At 49.2% G+C, this 23,339-nt stretch overlaps 1 protein-coding gene across 3 annotated transcripts in view; it reads right to left on the reverse strand.

Moving 5' to 3' along the window:
- Window positions 1-23,339, reverse strand: part of MGMT (O-6-methylguanine-DNA methyltransferase) — a 278,608-nt gene that overhangs the window by 218,787 nt on the left and 36,482 nt on the right. For 2 of the 3 annotated variants that reach the window (XM_081573015.1, XM_081573016.1), the window contains one exon: window positions 6,710-6,846. In XM_081573015.1, the coding sequence (XP_081429141.1) occupies window positions 6,710-6,834 (125 nt within the window). In that variant the 5' untranslated portion in view covers window positions 6,835-6,846. Of the gene's footprint in view, window positions 1-6,709; window positions 6,847-19,318; window positions 19,358-23,339 lie in introns of those variants that run through there. The other variant, XM_081573014.1, reaches the window with a different exon arrangement.

Consider the following 23,339-nt stretch of genomic DNA (forward strand, 5'->3'; position numbering starts at 1 on the left):
CTGTCCTGAGGTGCGGGGGCCTGTACCCACCCCTTCTCTGTGGTACAAGCAGCAGAGCCGACCCAGCAGGAGCCCCCCAGAGGCTCCGCGTGGAGGGCTGCTCACCCACCACGCGGTCACCTGAAGGCACACTGTGCACTCCCTCGCCCGTGCCTCACGAAACGGCCCTGAGATGCTGCCGCACAGCCGCCCCGGATGGCCCGAGAGCTCGGCCCTGGCTCCCCCTCACCACGTCAGCTGTCCACCTGAAGATGCCAGCATCTCGCCTGTACAGGACCCCGCGAGTAAAGTGCGTGCACGACCTGACCTGGGTTACTGACGACCTAAGTCAGGAGAGGGACTCCCCACACGCTCCTGATAACTCAGCCCTGAGCCAGAAACCGCGTGGGAGGGAGGCCCCTCGACACTGCCAGGCTCACCAGGGCATCCAAGCACTTGCTCAAGAAACAGACTATGTGAAGCCACAGAGCTTGGCAAGTTCTCCTCTCAGAGACATGCTTATTTGACTCCAGAGACCTCCTTAAGGAACATTCTGTAAAATAAAATAATTATATTTTTAAGCACACACGACACAAATCACTATTTCGAGCTACTGAAGAAAAGCTGTGAGACATCTAAACTGGCTGCAGGGAGAATTCCCACGGTGCGTGTCCCAGGCACCCCTTTCCTGGGAGCACTTCTTCAGGCGTTTATCCTTAAGAACACTCTTCTCTTCCTGAAAGACCAACTACAATAAAGCACTGCTAGGTCCATATTAAAATTACCCAATCTGTTGGGAAGAATTAGCTCACCAGACTCTCAGGCTCTCTCCTGACCTGGAACCAGCAGACCACAGGGCACCGAGGTCCCATGCAGAGAGCGCGCAGCAGGCCCAGGTTGAGCAGAGTCAACAACCCCAGACGGACCCCCGACAGCCTCATGTTCTCTTGATGGCCCCCTTAAATATTTAAAGATGAACAGGAAAGCAGCAAATGCATACAGAAACCATCAGTCACTGTCCGTTCAAACCAAAGGACTCAATCAGACTTTGAGTCCAACTTTCCTTCACGAAGGCATCAAAGGCATCTTCCTTCCTTCAGGGGTGTTAGCACCTTCCAAGGTGAAAACCTGGCAGTGCACCCGAGGGTCTGCCTCCCCCCAGGAGGAACACAGAGGCCCCGCCACGACACTCTCAGGCCCCAGGGGGCTCTGGTGCGCCCCTTTGGCCGGCCACCCAAGTCTTCAGAGGAGAGTACCGCCTAATCACCATGCTCCTCCCAATCCTCAACACCAGAGGTGGCGGGCCAGATGCCAGGAGGCAGGAATGACAACATCAACCCGAACCATATATTCTTATCAAGCAGAAAACAGCCTGCATGTGCTTTTAAATTTTTCAACACACAGAAAGCTTTACAATGGTTTACTTTGGCCGGACTATAACTTTTTCACTTGCACTTGGAACTTTTCTAAAAAGCTTTATATAGAACAAATTTAAAAATGAAAAATGAAGATAACCCTTTGACAGATGCAAAAGTACATGCAATTAATTCTCTCTAGCCTCCCAGATCCAAAAGTCCTACTACTATTTCCATAATGTTAGCTATAACCCAAGGTTGAACAGTCCATTTTTAAGTAATCAAATACTATGATCAACTTTATGGAAAACCAAACAAGCCCGAAATAACCTTAGAAATACAAATATATCCTCCTGCCCTTATTTTAGATTTTAGACATTGTGGCGAATAATGATGAGGCCAAAGCTTTGCTGCCCCAGGAAGATGGTGTGGAGGAAATCAGTCAAGCTCTTACAAAAAGCCTGAAGACAGTTGTTAATGGAAACTCTGACACTGGCAGGAAGCTACGAGAGTGGGACTATTACACCACTTTCCAAATTGCTATTCCTCACTCACGTTTTTAGAAAAGGTAAGTAATGGATCTTACGCAAAAATGAACTCAATGACCACTGTATGAAGCTATATGTACAAGTAAAGGGACTAAGGAAGTAGGAAGCAGGAATCCTACTTTGTACAGAAGGGTAGAAGGAATTCCTCCACAGACAGATGTCGGGGGCCAACCTCTAACTGACCTACTGAAGAACGCAGAGAGGCCTCAGAGGAAACCGATGCCAGACTCACAAGCACTCAGGATGGAGGGTGAGAACAGGGGCACACCATTCTGAGGATGCTCTGCTCAACACCCCCTTGGCCACCCCCACCACAGTAGCTGGAGGACACAGCCCTGGAGGGTGCAAATGGCTCCACCTGCAAAAAGCCAAGTGGTGGGAGAGCCCCCTAGAGGTGGGCGAGGGCAGCACCCCCTTCTCTCAGCAGTTCTAACCAGAAGCCTTCCTTCCAGACCCAGAGGGCCCCAAACCTGAGTAAAAAGCTCCACAACGCGGCTCTTCTGGAAAGTAGAGGAGGGGCCACTTCCACACTCACTTCATATAGTTAGAAGAACCCAAATGCCCAAACTTCACAAAGACATCACCAGAAAAAGTTATACAAACATCCCTCATGAACTTAAACACACAAATCCTAAACAGCAAATCTTTCAATGATTTATCTTTGGCTGTGCTGGCTTTGTGTTGCTCACGCAGGCTCTTCTCTAGACGGGGTGCACGGGCCTCTCACTGAGGCGGCCTCTCTCGCTGAAGCTCGCAGGCTCCAGGTGTGTGGGCTTCGGTAGTTGTGGCCCATGGGCTTAGTTGCTCCACAGCATATGGGATCTTCCTGGACCAGAGAACCGGTCTCCCCTGAGTTGGCCCACAGATTCTTAACCACTGGACCACCAGGGAAGTCCCAAAATAGCAAATTTAAACCAGTAGTATGTAAGGGAAAAAAAAGATTATACCATGAATTAAACGATGTGGTACAAAGTTTCAAGGCTGATTCAGGCTCCTAAAAGTAACTATTGCACTTTCAAGGAATAAAGGAGAAAAACATGATTATGTTGACAAATCCACAAAAACTGTTTCATAAAATTCAACAGATTGAGGAAGCATTTTCAGAGTGAGCGGCGTCACCTATGAAAGCCAACAAAGGCAGCAGTCACCCCGCTGTTCCCCCACGGCAGGGAACACGTAAGGAGGTCCACTGTGATGACTTTGACTTACTGTCATACTGGAGGTTCTAGTCAGGGCAACAAAAGTAATAGAAGGCAAAAAGATCAGAAAGAAAGAAGCAAAGTGTCTTTACTCACAGACATCATGATTTTCTACGAGAAAATCCTAAGGAAACTGCAAAAGAATTCCTGGAACTAAGAAGTGAATTTAGTGTTATGTACCAGCAGCAGTAGTTTAAAAGTAAAAAAAAAAGAAAGAAAGAAATTAAGCGGATTTAGAGTACCATCAAAAACAAAGTATTTAGAAATAAGTTTTACAAAATACACACAAGATCTTCAAGCTGGAAACTACCAAACATTACTGAGAAAAACTAACAGAATCTCAACAAATGCAGAGATAAACCACAATCATGAACTAGAAAATTCAGTTTAAGATGTCAGCCCTCCCAAAATTGATACATAGATTCAATGAACTCCAATCAAAATCCCAGTAGACATTTTTGGAGAAACTGACACCTTGATTCTAAAAGTCAAACTGGAAACTGAAACCTAGAAACCGAGACAATCTTTCTAAAAAAACAAGGGCTGGACGACTCAGAGACGTATCACAAAGCTCCATCAAGCTAGTGTAGCACTGGCACAGAACAGATGAAAAGATCAGCCGAACAAAACGCTGTCCAGACATACATAACCCACACATGTATGGTCATGTGACTGATTTTCAACAAAAGCACCGAGGCAATTCTCTGGAGAAAGGAATTGTTTCCCCACTCCCCTCCCTCGGCAGATGATGCTGAAACAACTAAGTAACTTGAAAAAATTGAGAACCTCACAAAATTAATTCGAGATGATGGAATACCTATCTAAACAGGAAAAGCTAAAATTATGTTTTTCAAATAATTGAGAATGTGAAATCAGAGTAGGCAAATATTTCTTACAGACACAAAATATGATGAACAGAAAGGAAAAAATAGTTGGTATTCCTCAAAATTCAAAACTTCTATTCACTAAAGACATTATTAGAAAAATAAAAACCTAAGTCCCCAAATGTGAGAAAATGATCAATACAAATATCTGATCACCAAATTGTAAACATAACTACAAACTGAAAACACCAATTAAAAACACACAAGAGACCTGCCTCACAATGAACACTTACTGAGAACAGTGTTCAAAGATCAGTCAGCAGGAAAGGGCAGGTCACCACAAAGAGAGAGAATACTTCATACCCACCAGGATGACTAAAACTCTAAAAACTATCATCACCAAGCATGAGGGCACAACAACACAAACTCTCCTACATTCCTGGTAAAAATGCAAAAATGGCGAACTGGGGAAAGTCTTGGCAATTTCTTAGGAGGTTACAGATCCATTTGCCATGCAATCCAAACATGCAATTCATACCTAGAAATTCACTCAAGAGAAATGAAAACATCTGTCTGTAAAGAGGCTTGAACAAGAATTCTCTTAGCAGTTTTATTCACGGTAGCCCCAAATTCAGCTGTCCAGCAACATGAGAATGAACAAACAAGCTGTGGTATATTCATGTAACAAACTACTACTTCTTAAAAAAGAGGGAACGACTTACTGATGCACAAAACAATGTGGGTGAACTCTGGCAACATCGTTGAATCAAATAAAAAAACAGTATATGTTGTATGGCTCCATGTATATAAATTTCAAGAACTGGCAAAACTAACCTAACCTGACAGAAATCAGAACACTGGATGCCAACGGGAGGGGCTGGCTGGAGGGGGCATGAGGGAACCTCCTAGAGTGTTTTATGTCTTGCTTTGGGTTGGTGGTTGCATGGCTTTACATATCTGCAAAAACTCACTGAACTTTATGACTTAAAAATCTATGGATTTTACAATATTATGCAATTTTTGCCTTGGTTTTGTAAATGAAGTTGTTAATCCTGAGCATTCACAGAGATAATTTTTATGCTATTCTAATTCTGAACTCTCCCTCCCTAGAAATTAACCACATGTAACAGACCCCTGGTTTGCCCCCCTCTCCACACACACACCAATCGCCTTCATGCAGAACCCTTAACTTCAGCCAGCACACAACAATCTCCATGCTCCAGCCTGGCGTGGCCAGTGAGGTAAGACAGGAGCCAGGGCTGCTCTGGAAGGGGAGGGCCTCCCCTCCTCTCTCCCCTCTGCTCGGGAGCGGGGTGTGGCACCTCGCACCCAGAGCCCAGCCTGCAGATGCTGAGAGGAGAGCTGGGGGCTGGACTCCAGGGACCATCCCCCAGCAGACCCAGCTTACTGCCCACCCGCCCGTGCTTCTCCCCCAGAAAAACGGGCCGCATCTCACTCAGCCCCGGTGGAGGAGCCTGCTCTCTGCAGACCAGCCAAACGCTGGCTCGATGCAGCAGCACAGACTGCAGAAGCAAAGCTGAGCCGCGCCCTCCCTCTGCTCTCACACTTCAGAATGGGCACTTAGAGCACTTTAAGAGGGGCTTTTCCTCCTACCTTTTCTTCCCCAAATTCACTGTGTCTTAAAAAAAAAAAAAAGAATTCAACACATAACTTCTGTGCTTTACTGTGCAACTAAACATGCTAAAAGACAAAAATGACATTTTCTCTACAAAGTATTTGGTGCCTGTGATTTTCTGAACACTATAGCCAGATGGTTCTCATAGAAATAGAGAAGAGTGTATTCATATAGTTCAAAGGTTTGCTTATTTTTTGGTCTTAAAAAAAAGACTATTGATTGTAACATGCAGCTCTACAGGAAAAATCTCAACAGAGGAGGTGAAAACTGATATTTATTACTGCACTTGTGCTCATTATGGCCGTCTCTGACAGGGGTCCATTAAAATCAATTTTTATGTTTCTTATGTATTTTCTTTATCTAACATTCCTGGCACTGTGTTTATTAGCCAGTTAAGACAAACGCAGAGCAGAGGAGTGGGCTTTTCCCCCTCTTCTGTCAGAAATAACAAGAACTGCAATTTTAATACAACTGCTATTCACAATCAATGAATGAAGGAAATGGAATGTTACATTTCAGAAGAAAACATTAAAAAGTGCTTTAACTTTATGTTTTTACAATTAGAGAAAATACCAGAGATCATTCAAAAAAAGGGAGAAGGGAGTTCCATTAGAAACAGTAACATGCTAAACTTCCTCTGAAAATGGGATTTTCCACCCTTCCCCTCAGCCACACACATGCCAACATCAGACACCATTTCCAAGAGTCCCAGTGGGGCTCCTGATTAAGCGATTCCAGGACTCTGGAATAAAACTCACCTGGCAAGCTGATGAACAGTGAAGGCTGGTCCCGATTTAAAAATCAAGACTAGGTAAGCAGATCCCTGTCACCAAATTTCCAGAGGGATCCCCATAGCCCACTTGCTTAAGAATCAAAGTGTTCAACGCTCTCAGTACCTCTGTAAACGTACACATTAATACGTCTTGGGGCTCCTAATTATAGGTTATGCTGCTATGGTTAATCAGAGGTGGAAGGTTCCTGGGCAACAAGCACAGATGCTGAAAATGAACAATCATGGCCCTACCATTTCTAGCGAGATGCTAATTTCTGTGATTTGTAGCATGTGGCTCATGTTACCCTGTGGTCAATGGCAAACAAGCAATAACCATATTCTCGCTGTTGCTCTAAACACACCATGCAGTGGGTGTCACACAGGACGTTCACTCACCCAGTGTCTGGGGTCTTCCCGCCTTGTAGCTTTATCCCATGCAGACCCTGCTCACAACCAGAGATCTCCATCTTCCCCAGAGGGCTGTCCATCACTTTGTATTTCATTTCACAGGTCTTGTCCATTCTCCCAAGTACCTAAAGAGAACAATTACTACAGTTAAGCCTGTGAAAGAGTTTGGTCACTTCTAAAGCATAACAGAAGCCCCAGCTATATAAGACATAAAACATCTTCTGAAGCTTTTTCCCCCATCTTTTGAATTTAATCATAATGTGTCATTTTTATAACACAGTTACTTTGGAGACAGAAAATTACTGTAATTACACAGAACAGCAGTAGATTCTCCTTTCATTTCCTTAAATTACTATCTCCCTTTCTTCTCATTTATCTTTAACCAATGCATAGTCAAAGATGAAATTAAAACTCCTCTTAAATAGTCCCTAAAATTTACTATTTAAAATAAAACAATTATCAACAACTTTTTCAATGACAACTGGAGACAAACCATTTGATATTTTGAATAAAGTATATTTAACAATAGAGCATTACGGACTGAAATTACAGAAACAGTGCAATTCAACTCCGCTCTTAACACAATGGCCCCCGTGCTAACAGGTGGCTGGCCAGATAGATGCACGCTGGAACACAGCTCTTTTGCTCCAGAAAGCACACAAATTTTAGCTACCAAGTGAAGTCGTTCAATCATATCCAACTCTTGGCGACCCCATGGACTGGAGCCTACCAGGCTCCATCTCCAGGCAAGAATACTGGAGTGGGTTGCCATTTCCTTCTCCAGGGGATTTTCCCAACCAAGGGATCGAACTTGGGTCTCCCGGATTTCAGGCAGACACTTGACCATTTGAGCCACCTGGGAAGCCGTCAGGGTAGTCTCTTTTCAATTTTTAAAGGGACCCAAAATATAAGGACTTTAGCAACAGGGCAACCCTTCATCCCTTCCCACCTCTTAGAATAGGAGGGACATAGCTGCGAACAAGATCTGTGTCTTTGACCTTTTGCATATGACCTTCTCCATTTCAGGAGAAGGGCTTCGGAGGGGGGTCTAGTGGCAATCAGGAGGGTCAGGAAGAACTTGTCCAAAGAAGTGTAGAAAAGCTATGCTATGATGTATCATCCATGTGAATTTTGAGGGATGTTAATTTTGGTCAACTCAGCAAAGGTTTACAAGAAAGAAAAGCTGTATTAAGAGCAGTGAGAAGCCAGGACCAAGGATTAGGCCAACTGACATTTAAAAAAAAAAACTCTCTTGACTCCAGCGGCGAGGGCTGTGGGAAGCCCACCTGGCCCAGAGCAGCACTGGGCCACTTCCTCCCTGCAGGGACCCCTGGCCCGCCTCCACAACACTCCTCTCTCCAGAGCTCCACCCTCAGCCACAGCGGCCTGGGGTACACCGAGCCCCCGGGTAAGGCCTCCCTCTGAGCTCACCTGCTTACCTGCTCTCTCAACCTGCGTCCTGAAAACACTCCAAATGAACTTGTCCAAAACTGTAACCTTACACAAATTCTCCTGTACACAGCACTTCCACCCACCCCTGCCCTCACCCAAACCTGGATTTACCCTGGATGGCTCGTTCCCTTGCACCCTGCCAGCTGCACCTCCACAGGCACTGATCTCTCACTGTCAGCTCGTTCATTTCCACCCCATCCTCCAGGACTCCCCCACCAACCCGCACCTCCCTGAGGAAGGGCTCCCGGCCCTGACACTTGGGCTCTTCCCACGCCAACCACCCCTCAGCTAAAACACTAGAGACATGAAGGGGCCACAGCAGGGCCAGCAAACTGGAGCCCATGGGCCAAACCCAGCCCAGCACCTGCTTTTATAAATAAAGCTTTATTGGGATACACCCATGCTCGCTACTTGCAGGCTGGTGGCCGTGGCTGCCTTCACACTCCAGGGGCCGAGCCAACTGGCTGTCCTGCAGCCCTAAGCCGCAGGCGCTCCTCACGTGCATCGAGGGTTCCAGTCGCTGGACGTGGACACCAGAGACTGCCCTCTCCCTGACCGTCCAGTCTGCACCACGCAGCCTGCTGTCTGCTTTACTGTGAAACCTCAACACACCTCTATCGCTCTCAACCCAGGTTCTCCTCCCTTCTCTGTGCCTTCCACCTGCTCCTAATGTGTCTTGCCGTATCTCACTGTTCGCTGAACCCAGGGTAGGCAAAGCAAGAGCGGGGAAGCTAGAAGAAAACGTGAAGAGCCGCAGGAACTGCAGACATGTTTAATCTCTGCAGGCAGGCACAGCACCCACAGCAGCAGCAGACATGCTAGAGCCTCTCCTCTTGAGGTTGACCCAGCAGACGCAGCCGTAACGCAGCCACAGGGGCGTCTCAGGTGGTGCTTACACAGGGCACTGCGCGTGTGCGGGGCTGTAAGTGACCTCAGCTGTTACATAACCACATATCCACAAAACGTGGGGCAGGAGCAAGCGGCCACGGGGCGAGAGAGCGCCTGACCACCGCCACCTGCTCTTTCCCTACGTAAGGCCACGTTGATCAAAGAGCCCAGGACAGAAGAGCAAGCCACACCTTGAAGAGGTCAGGCGGCATTCCCCAAGCCCCACGATGCGCCAGCATCACTCTCAAGGCTCAAGGGCGCGTCAGTGGGACAAGAAGAAAGCAGCTTTGTTTCTCTACCAAGTACTAGCCAACTTGTTCATCGACTCCTGCCCCCTACCCAGTCCTGCTCAGAAGCACTGGCCTCAGTCAGGCTGTTTCTCAGCAGATCCAGGCTAAGGACACTGGCTCAGGCCTCAGACCTGGAGCCTAACAAGTCACAGGCAAGACTCCTGCTTACAGGTATGAGAAACCGGTACTAGCTAATTTAAGCACAAAAGCAACTTACTGAAAGACTCACAGAAGTTCTGGAAGAAACTCAGAAAATGGTAGGAACCAAGACTGGCCATCATCCAATCAAAGGCAGTACCAAGCCTCAGGATACACCTGTGGGAATGCCCGGGGACTACAGGCCCACAGCAGGCCCCATGGGCACTGCTGCCCGCTGGGAACAGGATGCTGCAGCCACTGCCAGTGCCCTGCTGCCTGGGCTCCCTCTCACGTGTCCCGAGACTCAAGGCCCAAGCAGGAGCCCAGAGCTGGCACGGGGGCCAGGCCCATGGGCACCTGTGTTGAGTGTCCAGGAAGGACAGCTGCCAGGAGGACTTTGTCAGTGTCGGCCCCCCTCAAGGACATGGACTCAGCACTGCTACAGAAAGTGAGACTGGCACACAGCCAACCAGGAGAAAGGTCAAACGGTAGATGTCCAATCCCTTTCCCAGGCCTCAATTTTTTCAACAATAAAACAGGAAGAGTAATACTGTTTCACCAGCCTCACTGGACTCCTCTGTGGGCCCAGCTGGGGAAGATGGGAAAAGCCATGAACGGGGTGGGCCAGGTCCTCCTGCATTCGGAAAGGACCTCTGTCCCGCATGGCACACAACCAACCTTCACCCTTACTCCAAGGAAAGGCTGGAGAGACACGTCCAGGTGTGCAGAGCAAGCCAGGGGCAGGACACTGAAGGTGACTCAGGGAGAAGGGCCACGAGGGAGTTCCCCACTTGAGAGGGCGAGCAAGCTCAGGCCCCTCGCCCCTCTGGGAGAAGGGCCTTGCATGTAACCAAGTCATGCCAGCTTCTTGAGCACAGCCCAGACTGGCTGCACTTCAGAGGCCACTGGCCTGGAAGGCAGGGAAAGGGCAGCCAGCCAGCTTCCTGAGCTGGAAGGGCTGCCCTCTGGACCAAGTAACAGCCACACACTCCAGCTCCTACATCGCTGAGGGGACCACGAGGACCCTGAAGCCGCCATGCTGCCAGCAGTCTGCACCAGCACACACCTGGCAACACGGCACTGGCCCCGGACCACCACCTGGGGCTCAACTCACACCCCGCGTGCAGCTGCCTCAGCACACTAAGAATCAGCTCCACCGGCCCGCACAGAACGTGGTAGGCCAACCACAAATCATGCCAAGAACCAACAAAGGGCAGTTAGTTCTTAACAGGAATAACTGGCAAGTTCAAAATCTCATTTCTGAACAAGTGGCATGTCACTTCTAGCCAAATCCACGCGGCTGATCATGCAGTTATGTGAAGTCTGAGGGAGTGAGCTCCTTAGACTTCCTTACTGGTTAAACAGGATGGAAATCAAAGCCTACTTCAGCGTTCCTGAATGTGAGGACTCCCCGAGAACTCGGGCCTGGTACCCATGGCCCAGCCCCTCCGGCCTCGGCCTGGCTGTCCTTTCAGGGGCCCCTCTGGGCTTTAAAGCCCATTAGCAGCACCGCTGCTCGTCAAAGATAATGCACCATAACCCACTGACGGCTACTTTGCCAGAAAAAGAAAAGCTGCAATTTTTACAATATTTTATACCAACTCTGCCAGAAATGGCATTTGAGACTCCACAGAAGCCTGTGCACCACTTCCTTTCCTGTAGACAACCAGGACATTCAGCACAGAGTCCTTCCATGAGCAGGAGTAAAAATTAGCTGAATACTGACTCCTACTATGTAATGGATAATGTGTCCCCAGGACAGAAGCGCTGGGCCATTTGGCATGGTGTGTGTGTTGAAGAGAAGCCCAGGCTGAAATAGCAAGCGTACTACAGGTCCCATGGAGCTGGTGGGGCGGGGTGGGGGGGGGAGCCAGTAGGAGAGATGGGGGTGTCACAGACACCAGGAGGGACCCTCAGAGGCTGAAACCGGGCAGCAAGAAGGGCGAGGTTTCAATAGCAGGCGAGCACATCAGGGAGCCAGGGCGTCTCAGCACAGGCTGGTGGGAGGCGCCGCCTGGAAAACAACAATGCCAGACACACGCGGGGCCACCGTGCACGACGGTGGCACAAAGAAGCTGACGGAATCCTGAGCCCTATGAACATGACAGACCTGCCCAACACCCCCCAGAGTGACGTCCCCAGGCTCCAGAGGCCAACCCCACTCCAGCTCTGAGATGGAATCCCATCAGCGAACACCAGCCCAGAGAAGGCGGTGACTGTGGCCCCAACAAGTGAGCTAAGAAGGGAACAAGACCCAGGAAACACGCTTGCTCACTATGGACGCCACAACATTCACAGCCCAAGCACCAAGCCCAGGGCCAAGCAGGTTTCTGGCAGCCTCGCAGGACTCACAGCCAGGCTGCTGCCAGGCGGGGAGGGTGGCTGCCCCAGGAGAGCAGGGCCACCTGCTGCAGAGGAACAGCTGAGTGGGTCTGGAGAACATGACATCTACACAGAGACCTAAATCACAACAAGGAGCTGGCCAGGCGAGAAGACGCGCGTGGGAAGCAGGCCAGGTGGGGAGCCCAGCCGCAGAGCCTGGGGCCGGGGAGGAGGCCCGGCAGCTGCAGAGAGCGCTGCAGGCAGACACGCGGCCTCTGTGGGCCAGTGTTGAGTCTCGCTTTGTCCCTGAGGCGCCCCAGAGCTTTACGCCGGGGACGAATCCACCCCGTTGGCCTTTTCAAAGACGTCCTCTGGCCGCTGTGTAAAGGATGGGTGGGCACGGAGGTGGGAGTTGTGGCGGAGACCGTGGAGACAGTTCGCGGACTGACGATGAGCTCAGCCAGTGTGGAGCAGAAGGCAGACCGCACGATGAGCCATAAGGAAGTATCAATAATAAATGGTTAACAAAGCCCGAGTGCCCCCTACGCATGAGCCACCAGGCTCGGCTGCTCAAGACTGGAAGGAGACAAACGCGGTCCACCGGGGGAGGAAAAGCACCCACAGAAAGCAAACCCTGCCGAACGATCTTTGCAGCTTCTGTCTAGGTCCAAAAGTGCTCTGAAGTAAAAGCGTACTTTAGACTATAAATATAGATATGGTAGAATGACTTAAAATATTTACCTGCATGTTCTGAGTTTTCTACAGTAAACCTGAAATTCTTTTACAAGGATAAAAACTGTATTAAAATTCAACATAATAGACAGATGATGTCAGCAAATGTTCTACATTTATCATTGTCTCAATCTCACAGCCATAAAACAAAGGATTGTTACTACTTTTCTTTGTAAAATAAAAACTCTGGGGTATGAAATTTTATTTGACTTAACAAAAAAATGGGGAGGGGTCCTTCCCTGGTGGTCCAGTGGTTAAGAATCCACCTTGCAACGCAAGGGACACCAGTTTGATCCCTGGTCCAGGGGATGATTCAGCCTGCGCTCTGGAGCCTGGGATCCACAACTGCTGAAGCCCGGACACCTAGCGCCTGCGCTCTGCAACAAGAGAAGCCACCGCCATGAGAAGCTCGCACACCGCAGGGAGAGGAGAGCCCCCGCTCGCCACAGCCAGAGAAAGCCTGTGCGCAGCAATGAAGATCCAGCAGAGCCAAGAACAACTAAATCTTAAAAAAAAAAAAAAAAAAAAAGAGGATTGAATAAAATAAAGATCCATGAAAGAAATCACATCTTCTTTCCCATCACTAGTTCCTACACGAGGCCTGAACAGCTCCCCGACAACTTGGGGCCCTTCCTGCCTGCCTGACGTCATCTCTGACTGGTGAACCCAATTCACTCTGCTTCTACTGCTCCTTGGACACACAGACACGGCTCTTGCCTCAGGACCTTTGCACCTGCCACTCATGTTTCTTGAAATGCCTTCCCTTCATGCTGGCACAGTGGCCTCTGTCACTTAGTTCACAACCCTGCTCAGATGTCACTGTCTCAGAGAAATCTTCCTAAAACAGTCCATCTCCTCTACCCATCCTTTCCCATTCTTTTCCTTTATAGCACTTGTGTCATATAAAATTATATAAGATTTATTTTATTTGCCATGTGTTGCCTTCACTAGAATGTAAGCTCCAACACAGGCAGCAAATGTTATGTGACAACTCTGGCCAATGAATAAGGAGAAGTCATGCTGAGGGGTCTTATTTTAACTTGAAAAAAATTCTTATGTGGCTGGCACCATCTCCTCCCCTTTCTCCCTTTCTTGACATTGCAGATGTGATGCCTGGAGCTGTGGCAGCCATTGAGTAAACATGAGGCAAAGGCAAGAGACTAGAGAGCCTCTGGCCCTGACACCGTTAGCTCCTACCACACCAGTGCTGTCTGTGGCTAGACTTTCACTTGTGTGAGAAAAAGAAAGCTCCGTTTGTTTCAAGCCAAGGTTGTGAGGATTTCCTGTTTTCTTCAACTTGAAAAGTGATAGTGTAGTCTCTCATTCGTAGCCAACTCTTTGCGACTCTATGGACTATAGCCCTCCAGGCTCCTCTGTCCAAGGAATTCTCCAGGCAAGAATACTGGAGTGGATTGCCATTCTCTTCTCCAGGAGATCTTCCCAACCCAGGGATTGAACCTCGGGCTTCCCACATTGCAGGCACATTCTTTACCACCTTAGCCACCACGGAAGCTGATGCTGTATGCTAACACTTACAATGCATCATAGGTGGTCAGTAAATAGCTGTTGAATACATGAGCTAATTATCCAAATTATTCAAGTATACTTGATGTGAGGACTCAAAAGGAGAACTCCAGGATTGGGATAGGCTGGGGTCTGAGGGCCAGAGGCTTCCTGGAAGAGGTGCCTACACAAAAAGGCGAGTCACGTTTTCTGAGGGAGGGGTGAAGGAGGGAGCATTGCTGGCAAGCAGGTCTGCCTTGCTAAGGCCCTGGAGCCAGAGGGAGCACAGGGCGTCTGGGAGTTCGGGAGGCCGCAGACACGGGAGTGCAAGGACCCACGTCTGAGGGAGCCCACTGCAGTAGCTCCTGTGGGGACAGGAGCAGGGGGACAAACGGAAGCACCGAGGACCCAAGTGCCTCCCGAGCAGGGGAGGGGTGTGCGGTGTCTGGGATGCTGTAACCACCCGCCAGGGTTATGACGCATTCATAACAGAATCTGCTCCAGTAACAGCAGGCCATGCTGGTTTCCAAGCCAGAAAGAGGAGGAAAAGTTTTACCACCCAACCATCATTACTCCTAAGCACCAGGTTTACAGTTGAGGAAAATGGGGGCTTGTCCTGGAAATAGCGATCTGTAGGCCCTTCTTCCGGAAGCAGCCAAGTGAAGGCCTCGGGAGCCCCGTGGGAGGACAGGGAGGAAACCCACCATCCAAAGCCCACCGTCAGTTTCCAGTGTGCCAAACCCACACGTGTGTGAGTTGAGAATTAGGCTACAGGGTTTGTGAAGGATGTGACAAGCCAGTTCTTTGAATATTTCCCAAGAGCCACAAGGGGCCTGGTCACATGGTGGGAAACCTGAGTTCCTTAATGGAGTCCTCTAGCCACAGGTAGAACCAGGCCCACATGCTTTCAGGGCGACAGCACCACGGGCCACGTTTAGGACACAAAAGGAGTTAAACAGCCAGCCCCACCCCCCCTTCCACTCCCATGAAGCACAAACCCGCAACCCCAGCCTGGAGGCCTGGCGGGCCCAGCTCCCTGCATCATCATGGCAGCCACCTAAAGCCACAGAGTGGCTGACATTAATTGGTGGCAGAAAAAAATTGATTTTTCATGGCTATTTGGAGACCTCTGAAAAAGCTAAGTGAATTTCGTTTCATCTCCCTTTCAACGTGAATGGTGTTTAATGTTCTGAATTAAGCAGTTGGCGCCAGAGGCCGGGTTCCCACTGTATCAAAAGCAAGAAGCCCAGTAACAAGCTGTCCTCCTCCTCCTTTGCTTGTAGCGTTCCAGGCTGGCCACGCCTGTTTAAACACTGTCCTTCCAGAACCATCTTCACAGTCCCGTACCTTCCACTTTTAATAGTTTCTAGTATTGGTATCCTGCGCAATGAAAACGACCAGAGAGAGGCTAGAAAAAGAAACTTTGCCTGTCTTCCTCCTCACAGGGCACAAACATGGAGCTCCGACCTGTGCTCCTGAGGTCGCCCCCGAGTCAGTGCTCAGCCCACAGCCGAGCTCAGGCCTCCCCGGGAGCCACATCTCAGGCCTCCTGGCCTTCCCATCTGCTGCGCGTATGAAGTGGGAGCTCGCTGGCACTGAGAGCTGACGTAGGAAAGGGCAGCAACCCAGCTCCTCCTAACATCAACAAAGTCATCATGAAATGAGGACCAGTTTTACAATCACTCTGTTGAACAGAGGATAAGAAAAAAGCATCAGGGAAGCACCTTTGTCCTCATTACTTAAGATCAGCCCACCTAGCAATCAGGTGTGCGGGATTCTTTTAACCAGGAAAAAAACACGTGTCAAACCCCTAGAAGAGAGAAAACACTCCTACCAATCACCTCTTAATAAGCCTGGCCAAAGAGGGTGGAGAAGAAAGTGGAAAGGACTGGTCCCCGCCAGGTGTGTGCGTCAAGAAGGAAAACACCAGGGAAAAACCCAGGCCGGTGGCTACGACTCAGCTCTGAGTGCCACCAGGCCGGGGTCTCCACCGTGAAATTTCACCAGGTCACTTTCCACCAAAAAAGCCAAAGTATAGCTCAGTCAATTCTGCCCTAACAACCAAGAAGGCTTCCATTTGGTTGAAGTGATTTTAACAAACAAAATACTGGCACTGCCACCTGGTATATCAAACTTAGTAAGTGTTACTTGCTCAGTTGTACCCGACTCTTTGAGACCCCATGGACTGCAGCCCACCAGGCTCCTCTGCCCACGAGATTTTCCAGGCAAGGATACTGGAGTGGGTCGCCATTTCCTTCTCGAGGGGATTTTCCCAACCCAGGGATCGAACCCGGGTCTCCTGCACTGCAGGCAGATTCTTTAGCAACTGAGCTACAAAGGAAGCCCATATCAAACTTACATCCAAAAGCTGTGCAAAAACATCACTTCGTGTCTACACAAAAGCCTGTAAACAGATGTTTATGGCCGCTTTATTCACAATGCTACAACCTGGAAGCAATCAACACGTTCTTCGCTAAGTGAGCGGCTGAAGGGCAGCACAGGACAACAGAGTATTCGTCACTGCTGAAAAGAAACGTGACATCAAGGCATGAAAAGACACCGAAGAAACTGACATGAATGTTACTATGTGAAAAAAGCCAATGTGAAAAGACTATGTACTCTGTGACTCCAATTATATGGAGATAGTGAAAAAAACAAAAAAAAACCCAGTGGTTACCAGGGTAGGGGAGAGAGGGAGGAACAGCAGAGCACAGAGGATTTTGGAGGTGGGGAAACCGCTCTGGGGGCTACAGTGGTGGTGGATGCATGAACATGTTATATGCATGCATGCATGCATGGTACATGTTACACTGAACACAGCTGTCAAAACCCGTGGAGAGCACAAGACCAAGAGTAAACCCTGACGTAAACAATGGACAAACAAACAAATGTGTGTGTGGGGGAGTGATAGTGGGGAGGGGGCAGGGGGTGTATGGGAACTCCCTGTGCCTCCTGCTCAACTTTGCTGCGGACCTAAAACTGCTCTAAAAAATAAAGTTTATCTTCATAATTAAAAAAAGAACCACCCCAAAGCCTTCTGCTATGGCCCTGACATGTCAAGTTCTGCGTTACAGATACACGGCTCGCCTTTCAAATGAAACCTGCTGGTGTGGGGGTCCCATAAACACTGTGCTCTGCCTGTTCCCAGCTCACACAGACTTTCAGAACATGCGGTCTGTGCTTTTTCTCATTCTCATCACTGGAGCCGGCCCTGCATGGCAGAGCGCCATCCTGTTTAACCATACTTTAGTCTTGAAGAATACTCGTCATAACAAGGTTGGGGAGTCAGGGCCAGGGCAGAGCTCAGCCCCGCAGCATCACACACACGTGCGTCTTGTTAAATAAGTGCTCAGCGTTCACCAGTCATCTAAACAACCCGCTACGAGCAGCATGTTATAAAACAGCTGAGAAAATGCGTGCCTGCCAGAGCTGCCATGTTAGAGGGACGTTTATGGAAATTTGTTCACTGGTCTTCAAAACAACCATTTCTAGAAAAAGAAAGGTGCCATCTACATTTTAAAACCATACTTAAAACTCAGTTTTCCTTTCTAAAGTTTTCATTTTTGTTCTTGTTAGCAAACTAAGGTATACACCATGCAGGAAGGTAACTGCTTTTCTGTTCTGAAGCTCAAAGGCTATTGTGAATCTGTCCAAATACACAGGAATTAGTTAGGGAGCAGTTGGAATATAAACTTGTGTATGGGTGTGTGTGTAAAACAAACTTGTGAATCTGTGCAAATACACAGGAATTAGGGCGCAGCTGGAATACAAACTCGTGTGTGTGTGTGTGTGTGTGTGTAAAAGAAACAGACCACAGAGAAAGTGCATAAAACACATGTACAGCTTAACAAACTACTCCAGAAATCTCTTGGAACTTCAAGAATTTTTGAAAAATATTTCCAGGTACAATATCAAAGTGATAACTACTGTACACATATCCATTCTAACAGTTTAGCTAAAATACCTCTGCATCTTGCCAAAAATTGGTACATGATACCAGAACAATCTACAGTGAGACCAATAAAGGTCTTTTTTAGAAGTGTATTAGTGACGACCATTAAAAATGTTCCCTACAAAGCTTTCCTACTAACCAAGGCACTACAGACCAGACTCAAATCTACACAGACTTGCAGTGAAGTGAGAGGCTGGGGTCACAGCATGCTCACACCTGAGTGTATACGCTCTCAGGGTACACAGGGGTGCCTACGCACACAAAACTACAAGTGAAACACTGTACACCTGCCTAGCTGATTAATTTCAGGGAAGAAAAACTTTACACCAAAATGAGAATGATACACGAAAACCACAATTTTATTAAGGTGAAAAAGGAGACTTCAAAGACATTTCCCAGTTGCTGGATTCCCAGACCTGGGAAGCACCAGCCACTGCCCCCGGGCCTCCTCCTCTCAGGGGGCTTTGGGTGAAAGATGGGAGAAACCAGTTCCAAGGCATTAGTTTGAGCAGGTTATGCTGCTTACTCCTCTTCTGGCAATTCAGAGAACGTCTGAGTACTTGGTGAAGGAAAGGCTATTCTTTAATAACAAACGTATCAGGAGCCAGAAAGCCAGATGCGCCAATAGTCAGAGAAAGCAGGTTACAAACAGGAACGAAGTCCAGACTTCCCGCGAGGTGCCCAAAGAGTCAGAAGCAAGATGAGAACTTTGCATCCACAGCCACTGGAGCAGGATTTGGAAAAGCAGCCAGGAAGTCTTAATTCTGTAGGATGGCCCCTCCTTCCAGCTCCTCCTCTGCTCTAATTAGAGTCCCGGGCCTCTGGGCTCGGCTGGGAGCCAGCGCTGGGTGGACACTAAGCGCCAGCACCGCAGGTCTCCTCGGCCCGGCCGAGCCTGCCGCCTGGTCCTCAGGACCCCACGTGGCCTAAAGGAGTCTGGCCGGCTCAGCACTCGCGCCAGGGCCGGGGCCCCAAGAAGGGGGGAGGCTGCAGGTGACCCTGGGCCGCTCACGCCCCGTCCCAGGTCCCCTCGCCGCTCTGGAAACGGCACAACACCCCTGGCGGCTCCTAAGGTGTGAGCAACGGCCATGGCGGGGAAGCCCCCCTGCCGCAGGCTGTGGGCCGCACAGGAGCCGGCCTCCCCGCTGTTGACCGCAGCCACCCCCGGGGAGGCGCGCGAGCACAGCGGATCCTGCCGCTGAACAACCCCCTCCACAGCTCCCTGCACTCAAGGCTGACTGGCCTCTCCTGCCCGTTTAAACTAGAAGGCGCACCCGACGCTGTTACAAGGAGACGCCCCTCGGGGTTCCGGGCACTCACCTCAGGCAGAGCACCCGATTCCACAGCGCCGCGAACCCTGAGTCTCGCGGGATCCCCGAGTCCCAAGGAAACCCCAGGTCTCGTGAGAACCCCAGTTCTCACGGGAACCTGAGTCCCGTGGGAACTCCACATCTCGCGTGAACTTCACGTTCCCCCGGGACTCAGAGTCTCGCGCAGACTCCAAGTACCACGTGAACCTTGAGTCCCAAGGGAATCCCGAGTCTCCTGTGGAACCGAAATCTCGGGGGAAGCCTGAGTCCTGAAGAAACCCCCGAGTCTCACAGGTACCTCAAGTCCCCGTGAGGACTCAGGGGACTCATGTGAACCCCGAGTCCCACGGGGACCCGGAGCCACAGTGCACAGAATATGGCCCTGTGGGCAGGGATCCACGTCACCCACAGGATCCCAGCAACAGGCTGACACCTGAGCCTCTGACTCCCCAAATCTCCCAGCATCCCCATGTCAGTCGTGGCATCCTGAACATAAGGCAGAGAATGAGCTTCTTATAATTTACTGTGAAGAAAAAAAATGAAAAAAAATGCCACCTTTTCCCTAAATTTTAACTACTGTTAGGACTGCTTGTATGAACATCCACGAGGAAAGTAGTCGTGTGGAGGTCTGACTGCTGAGGGGCTCTGGGCCAGGTCACCCCTGGGGGTTTGGCGGCCTCCCATAGGTCCTCAGCCCACCCTGCCAACAGCACCCGCCTCACAACCTGAAGACGTTCCACGACTTGAGGCACCAACTCAGTCTGGGGCTGCATAGTGACAGTCTGTCACAGAGCAGGAGAGATGGTGGCAGGCTGGTGCTCACAATGAAGTGTCAGTTCTTGAAACAACTGTGATGTCTTGGGAAGCTTCAGCTTAAATATGTCATGGCAGAAAATAACCTCATTCTTTATCCACCCCTACAGTCGGGCAAAGTTTAACTGACTTCTTAAGAGAATAAGAAACATGTGAGAACAGGCGGGAAGATCTGAGAGAAACACTTTTCAATCTGGCAAAGCAGCCAAACCCAAGAGATGCCTGCTGCAGAGCAGGACAGGGCAGGCCGCTGGCTGCAGCCACCACAGAGCTGGGCCAGCAGGGCTGGTGGGGAAGTGCAAAGCTCTCACACTTGTCTTCCTGACAGCAAGATGTGATTCAGAATCGTCCTCACCCCTGAAGAGCCCCAGAGTATCAAAGTATCAGAGGTTTTGTCTGCAATCAAGCCAGGAGAAAGACGTTCTAGTCAATAAAGTTTCCCACCTGTGTGTGGATAGAACCTCTGTTATAAACACGTGCTTTTTGTGTCGCTGATGTAATTAGCCTCCACAGGGGACTCACTATAATTCTGTCCCCTGGTTCAATAACCCAATCCCTGTTTGCACTGATTCATACAGCGCAGTGAGTACAGTTAGATCCAGACTCTATAACAGGCTCTGCCGAAATCCTCAAGAGACGGCTCCAGCAAACAGTCAGGAAGCATATCCCCACACCTGGAAGGTGAATTAATGGTGGCTTTTGGGGAGGCCTATAGAAATATCCCCGCCCAAAGCGAGGGTCCCCGCCGGACCCACTGACCAGATGCAGACAGTTACTCCCTGATTCCGCCCTTCGTCAGCCTATCCCGGGTGCATTCCGCAAGTGAGGCAAGATGTTCAACACCAAGAAGGGCTGAAAGTAAAGAGCAGGGACACGTGTGTGCGAAGAGATTGTGCACCTGACAATGATCGAGGTCAGCAGGGTGCAGGGCATTTTTAAATGGTTGGGGAAAGCCCAAATAAAAACGCTTCAGGATGTGATAAAAATGACATGAAATTCACATTTAAGAGTCTATAAATAGTTTCAATAGAATGTAGCCAGGCTCATTCTGTGTTGTCTACAGAAGCTCTTGTGAGTATAGCTGACCCTTGAATAACATTGATTTGAACCATGTGGATCCACTTGTATGCGGATTTTTTTCGGTAGTAAACGCTATAGGACTGCACAACCCTTGGTTGGTGGAAATGGTGAACGCAGAACCACGATACGGAGGGCTGACTATAAATTATGCCCGGATTTTCAACTATGTGGGACGACAGGGAGGGGGTGGTGGTGTCCCTAACCTCCATGTCGTTGAAGGGTCAGCTGTAGTTGTGACAGGACCATATAGCCTGCAAAGCCAGCAACATTTACCATACAGTTTACTTTAGGAAAAGTCTGCCACCTCCTGACCTCAAAGTACGTAAGTGATCATCAGACTGTCCAGGTTTTATCCTGTCGGATCCTCCTCTCCCACCTGCTAATAAACAAATCACAAGATCCACTTTGATCCCATATGTTCACACACCCCTTGCCCCCCATCTCGGACACTACAACCTCAAGCAAGAAGTAGGTACCAAAGTTCTCTGGAATTTCTTAAGTAGTGGCTTCGAAAAACCAGCCACTAGGTCTTCAGGAGTGCTAAGACTGGCAACCACTAAGGACCACAGGATTAGGGCCTCTTTATCCCTAATAAAGAATCCGTTGCAGACTGTTTCTGTGGTGAAGGATTCTTGGGTGAGAAGCGCACTGTGATTGATGACTTGTATCCCAAATGGAAGAGTTTTATGTTCCAGACACGCTCTGGCGGCCGAGAACGAGCCAGCCTTGATGGCACAAGGCTCTTGGAGGGACAGACACCATCCCCACCACAAGGCCAAGCAGCCACCGACAACGCACACTGCTGCCGGTGAACGATTAACCCAAGGCAGGAAATTTTATGTTCTCAATTAGCTACATTATGCCCAAAACCTATCAGTGGCTTGATAACTTGAACATATAATTCTATACCTTTTACTCTTTAAACGATAATTCAGTCTAATCCTGTGGCTGAAGCCAAGATTTCCAGACCAAAGTGCACTTTCCATTTGATTAAATACTAATAAATGCAAGAATAAAATACTAGTCTTTTATCTTACAGTAAATTCTTCAAAAACCATATACTCTAAGAATTAATTATCTCTCTGGAGAAGGAGATAGGTTCTTCCCCTCACAGACAGTTGAGTAGTCTCAAACTCTTAATTACAACATTTAAAACATAACTGATAGCAGTCCAGGGCTTACAGAAAGATGACATCATAGTGACCTGTCAGTCAGCACGGCCTCAGGTGGAGCATCTGGACAGTCAGTGAAGGGATGAAGAGAATCAGGCAGGATCTCCCTGCAGAAAAGACTTCACAGAGCTACGACCCTCAACAAAGCATGCAAGCTGGTATCAAACACCCTTGGCCTTTTTCCCATGTGTGTTTGGCACTTTAAAATTTAGAAACTATCTTCATATATTTCATCCATTAAGAAGTAAACAGAGTTAAATGCTGTCAAAAGGAAGATGGTACTCAACAGATTTCACCAAGTAAGGGGATTTGTTTTCTACCTTATAAACAGGGTATCGAGACAGGGCACTGACACCAGTCTCCGTAATGGCACCGTGCCCAGGGGCAGCACCAGCTCACACCATGTGACCACAGTGATCTCCAGCCTGAGATTCAGCACAGGAAACCGGCCTTGGCCATGAGGAGGGAAAGGGGACGTCCTGCAAGGGGATGTTGTTCAGTCGCTCAGTCGTTTCCATCTCTTTGCAGCCCCATGGACTGCAGCCCACCAGGCTTCCCTGTCCTTCACCATCTCCTGGAGTTCACTCAAACTCGTCCATTGAGTCGGTGATGCCATCCAACCATCTCATCCTCTGTCGTCCCCTTGTCCTCCTGCCTTCAATCCTTCCCAGCATCAGGGACTTTTCCAATGAGTCAGCTCCTCCCATCAGGTGGCCAAAGTATTGGAGCTTCAGCGTCAGACCTTCCAATGGCTAGGGGCCGAAGCCACAGAGATGTCAGACATCACCCCAGGAGGCAGGCAGGAGTGTGCAGGAACCACATTCCATCTGCCCAAGCGTCCTTTGCACAGGGTCCCATCCTCGGTGTAGGTGACAGAGAAACAATTCATCCTTCTAGGAAGCTGGAGGAAAACTCTGTGGGAAACCTGAAGGGAGACACCCACTCAGCACCAGTCCCAGTCAGTGG

This window comes from Giraffa tippelskirchi, chromosome 2, assembly GCF_054371585.1.
Source record: "Giraffa tippelskirchi isolate mGirTip1 chromosome 2, T2T-mGirTip1v1.2.pri, whole genome shotgun sequence".
NCBI lineage: Eukaryota > Metazoa > Chordata > Mammalia > Artiodactyla > Giraffidae > Giraffa > Giraffa tippelskirchi.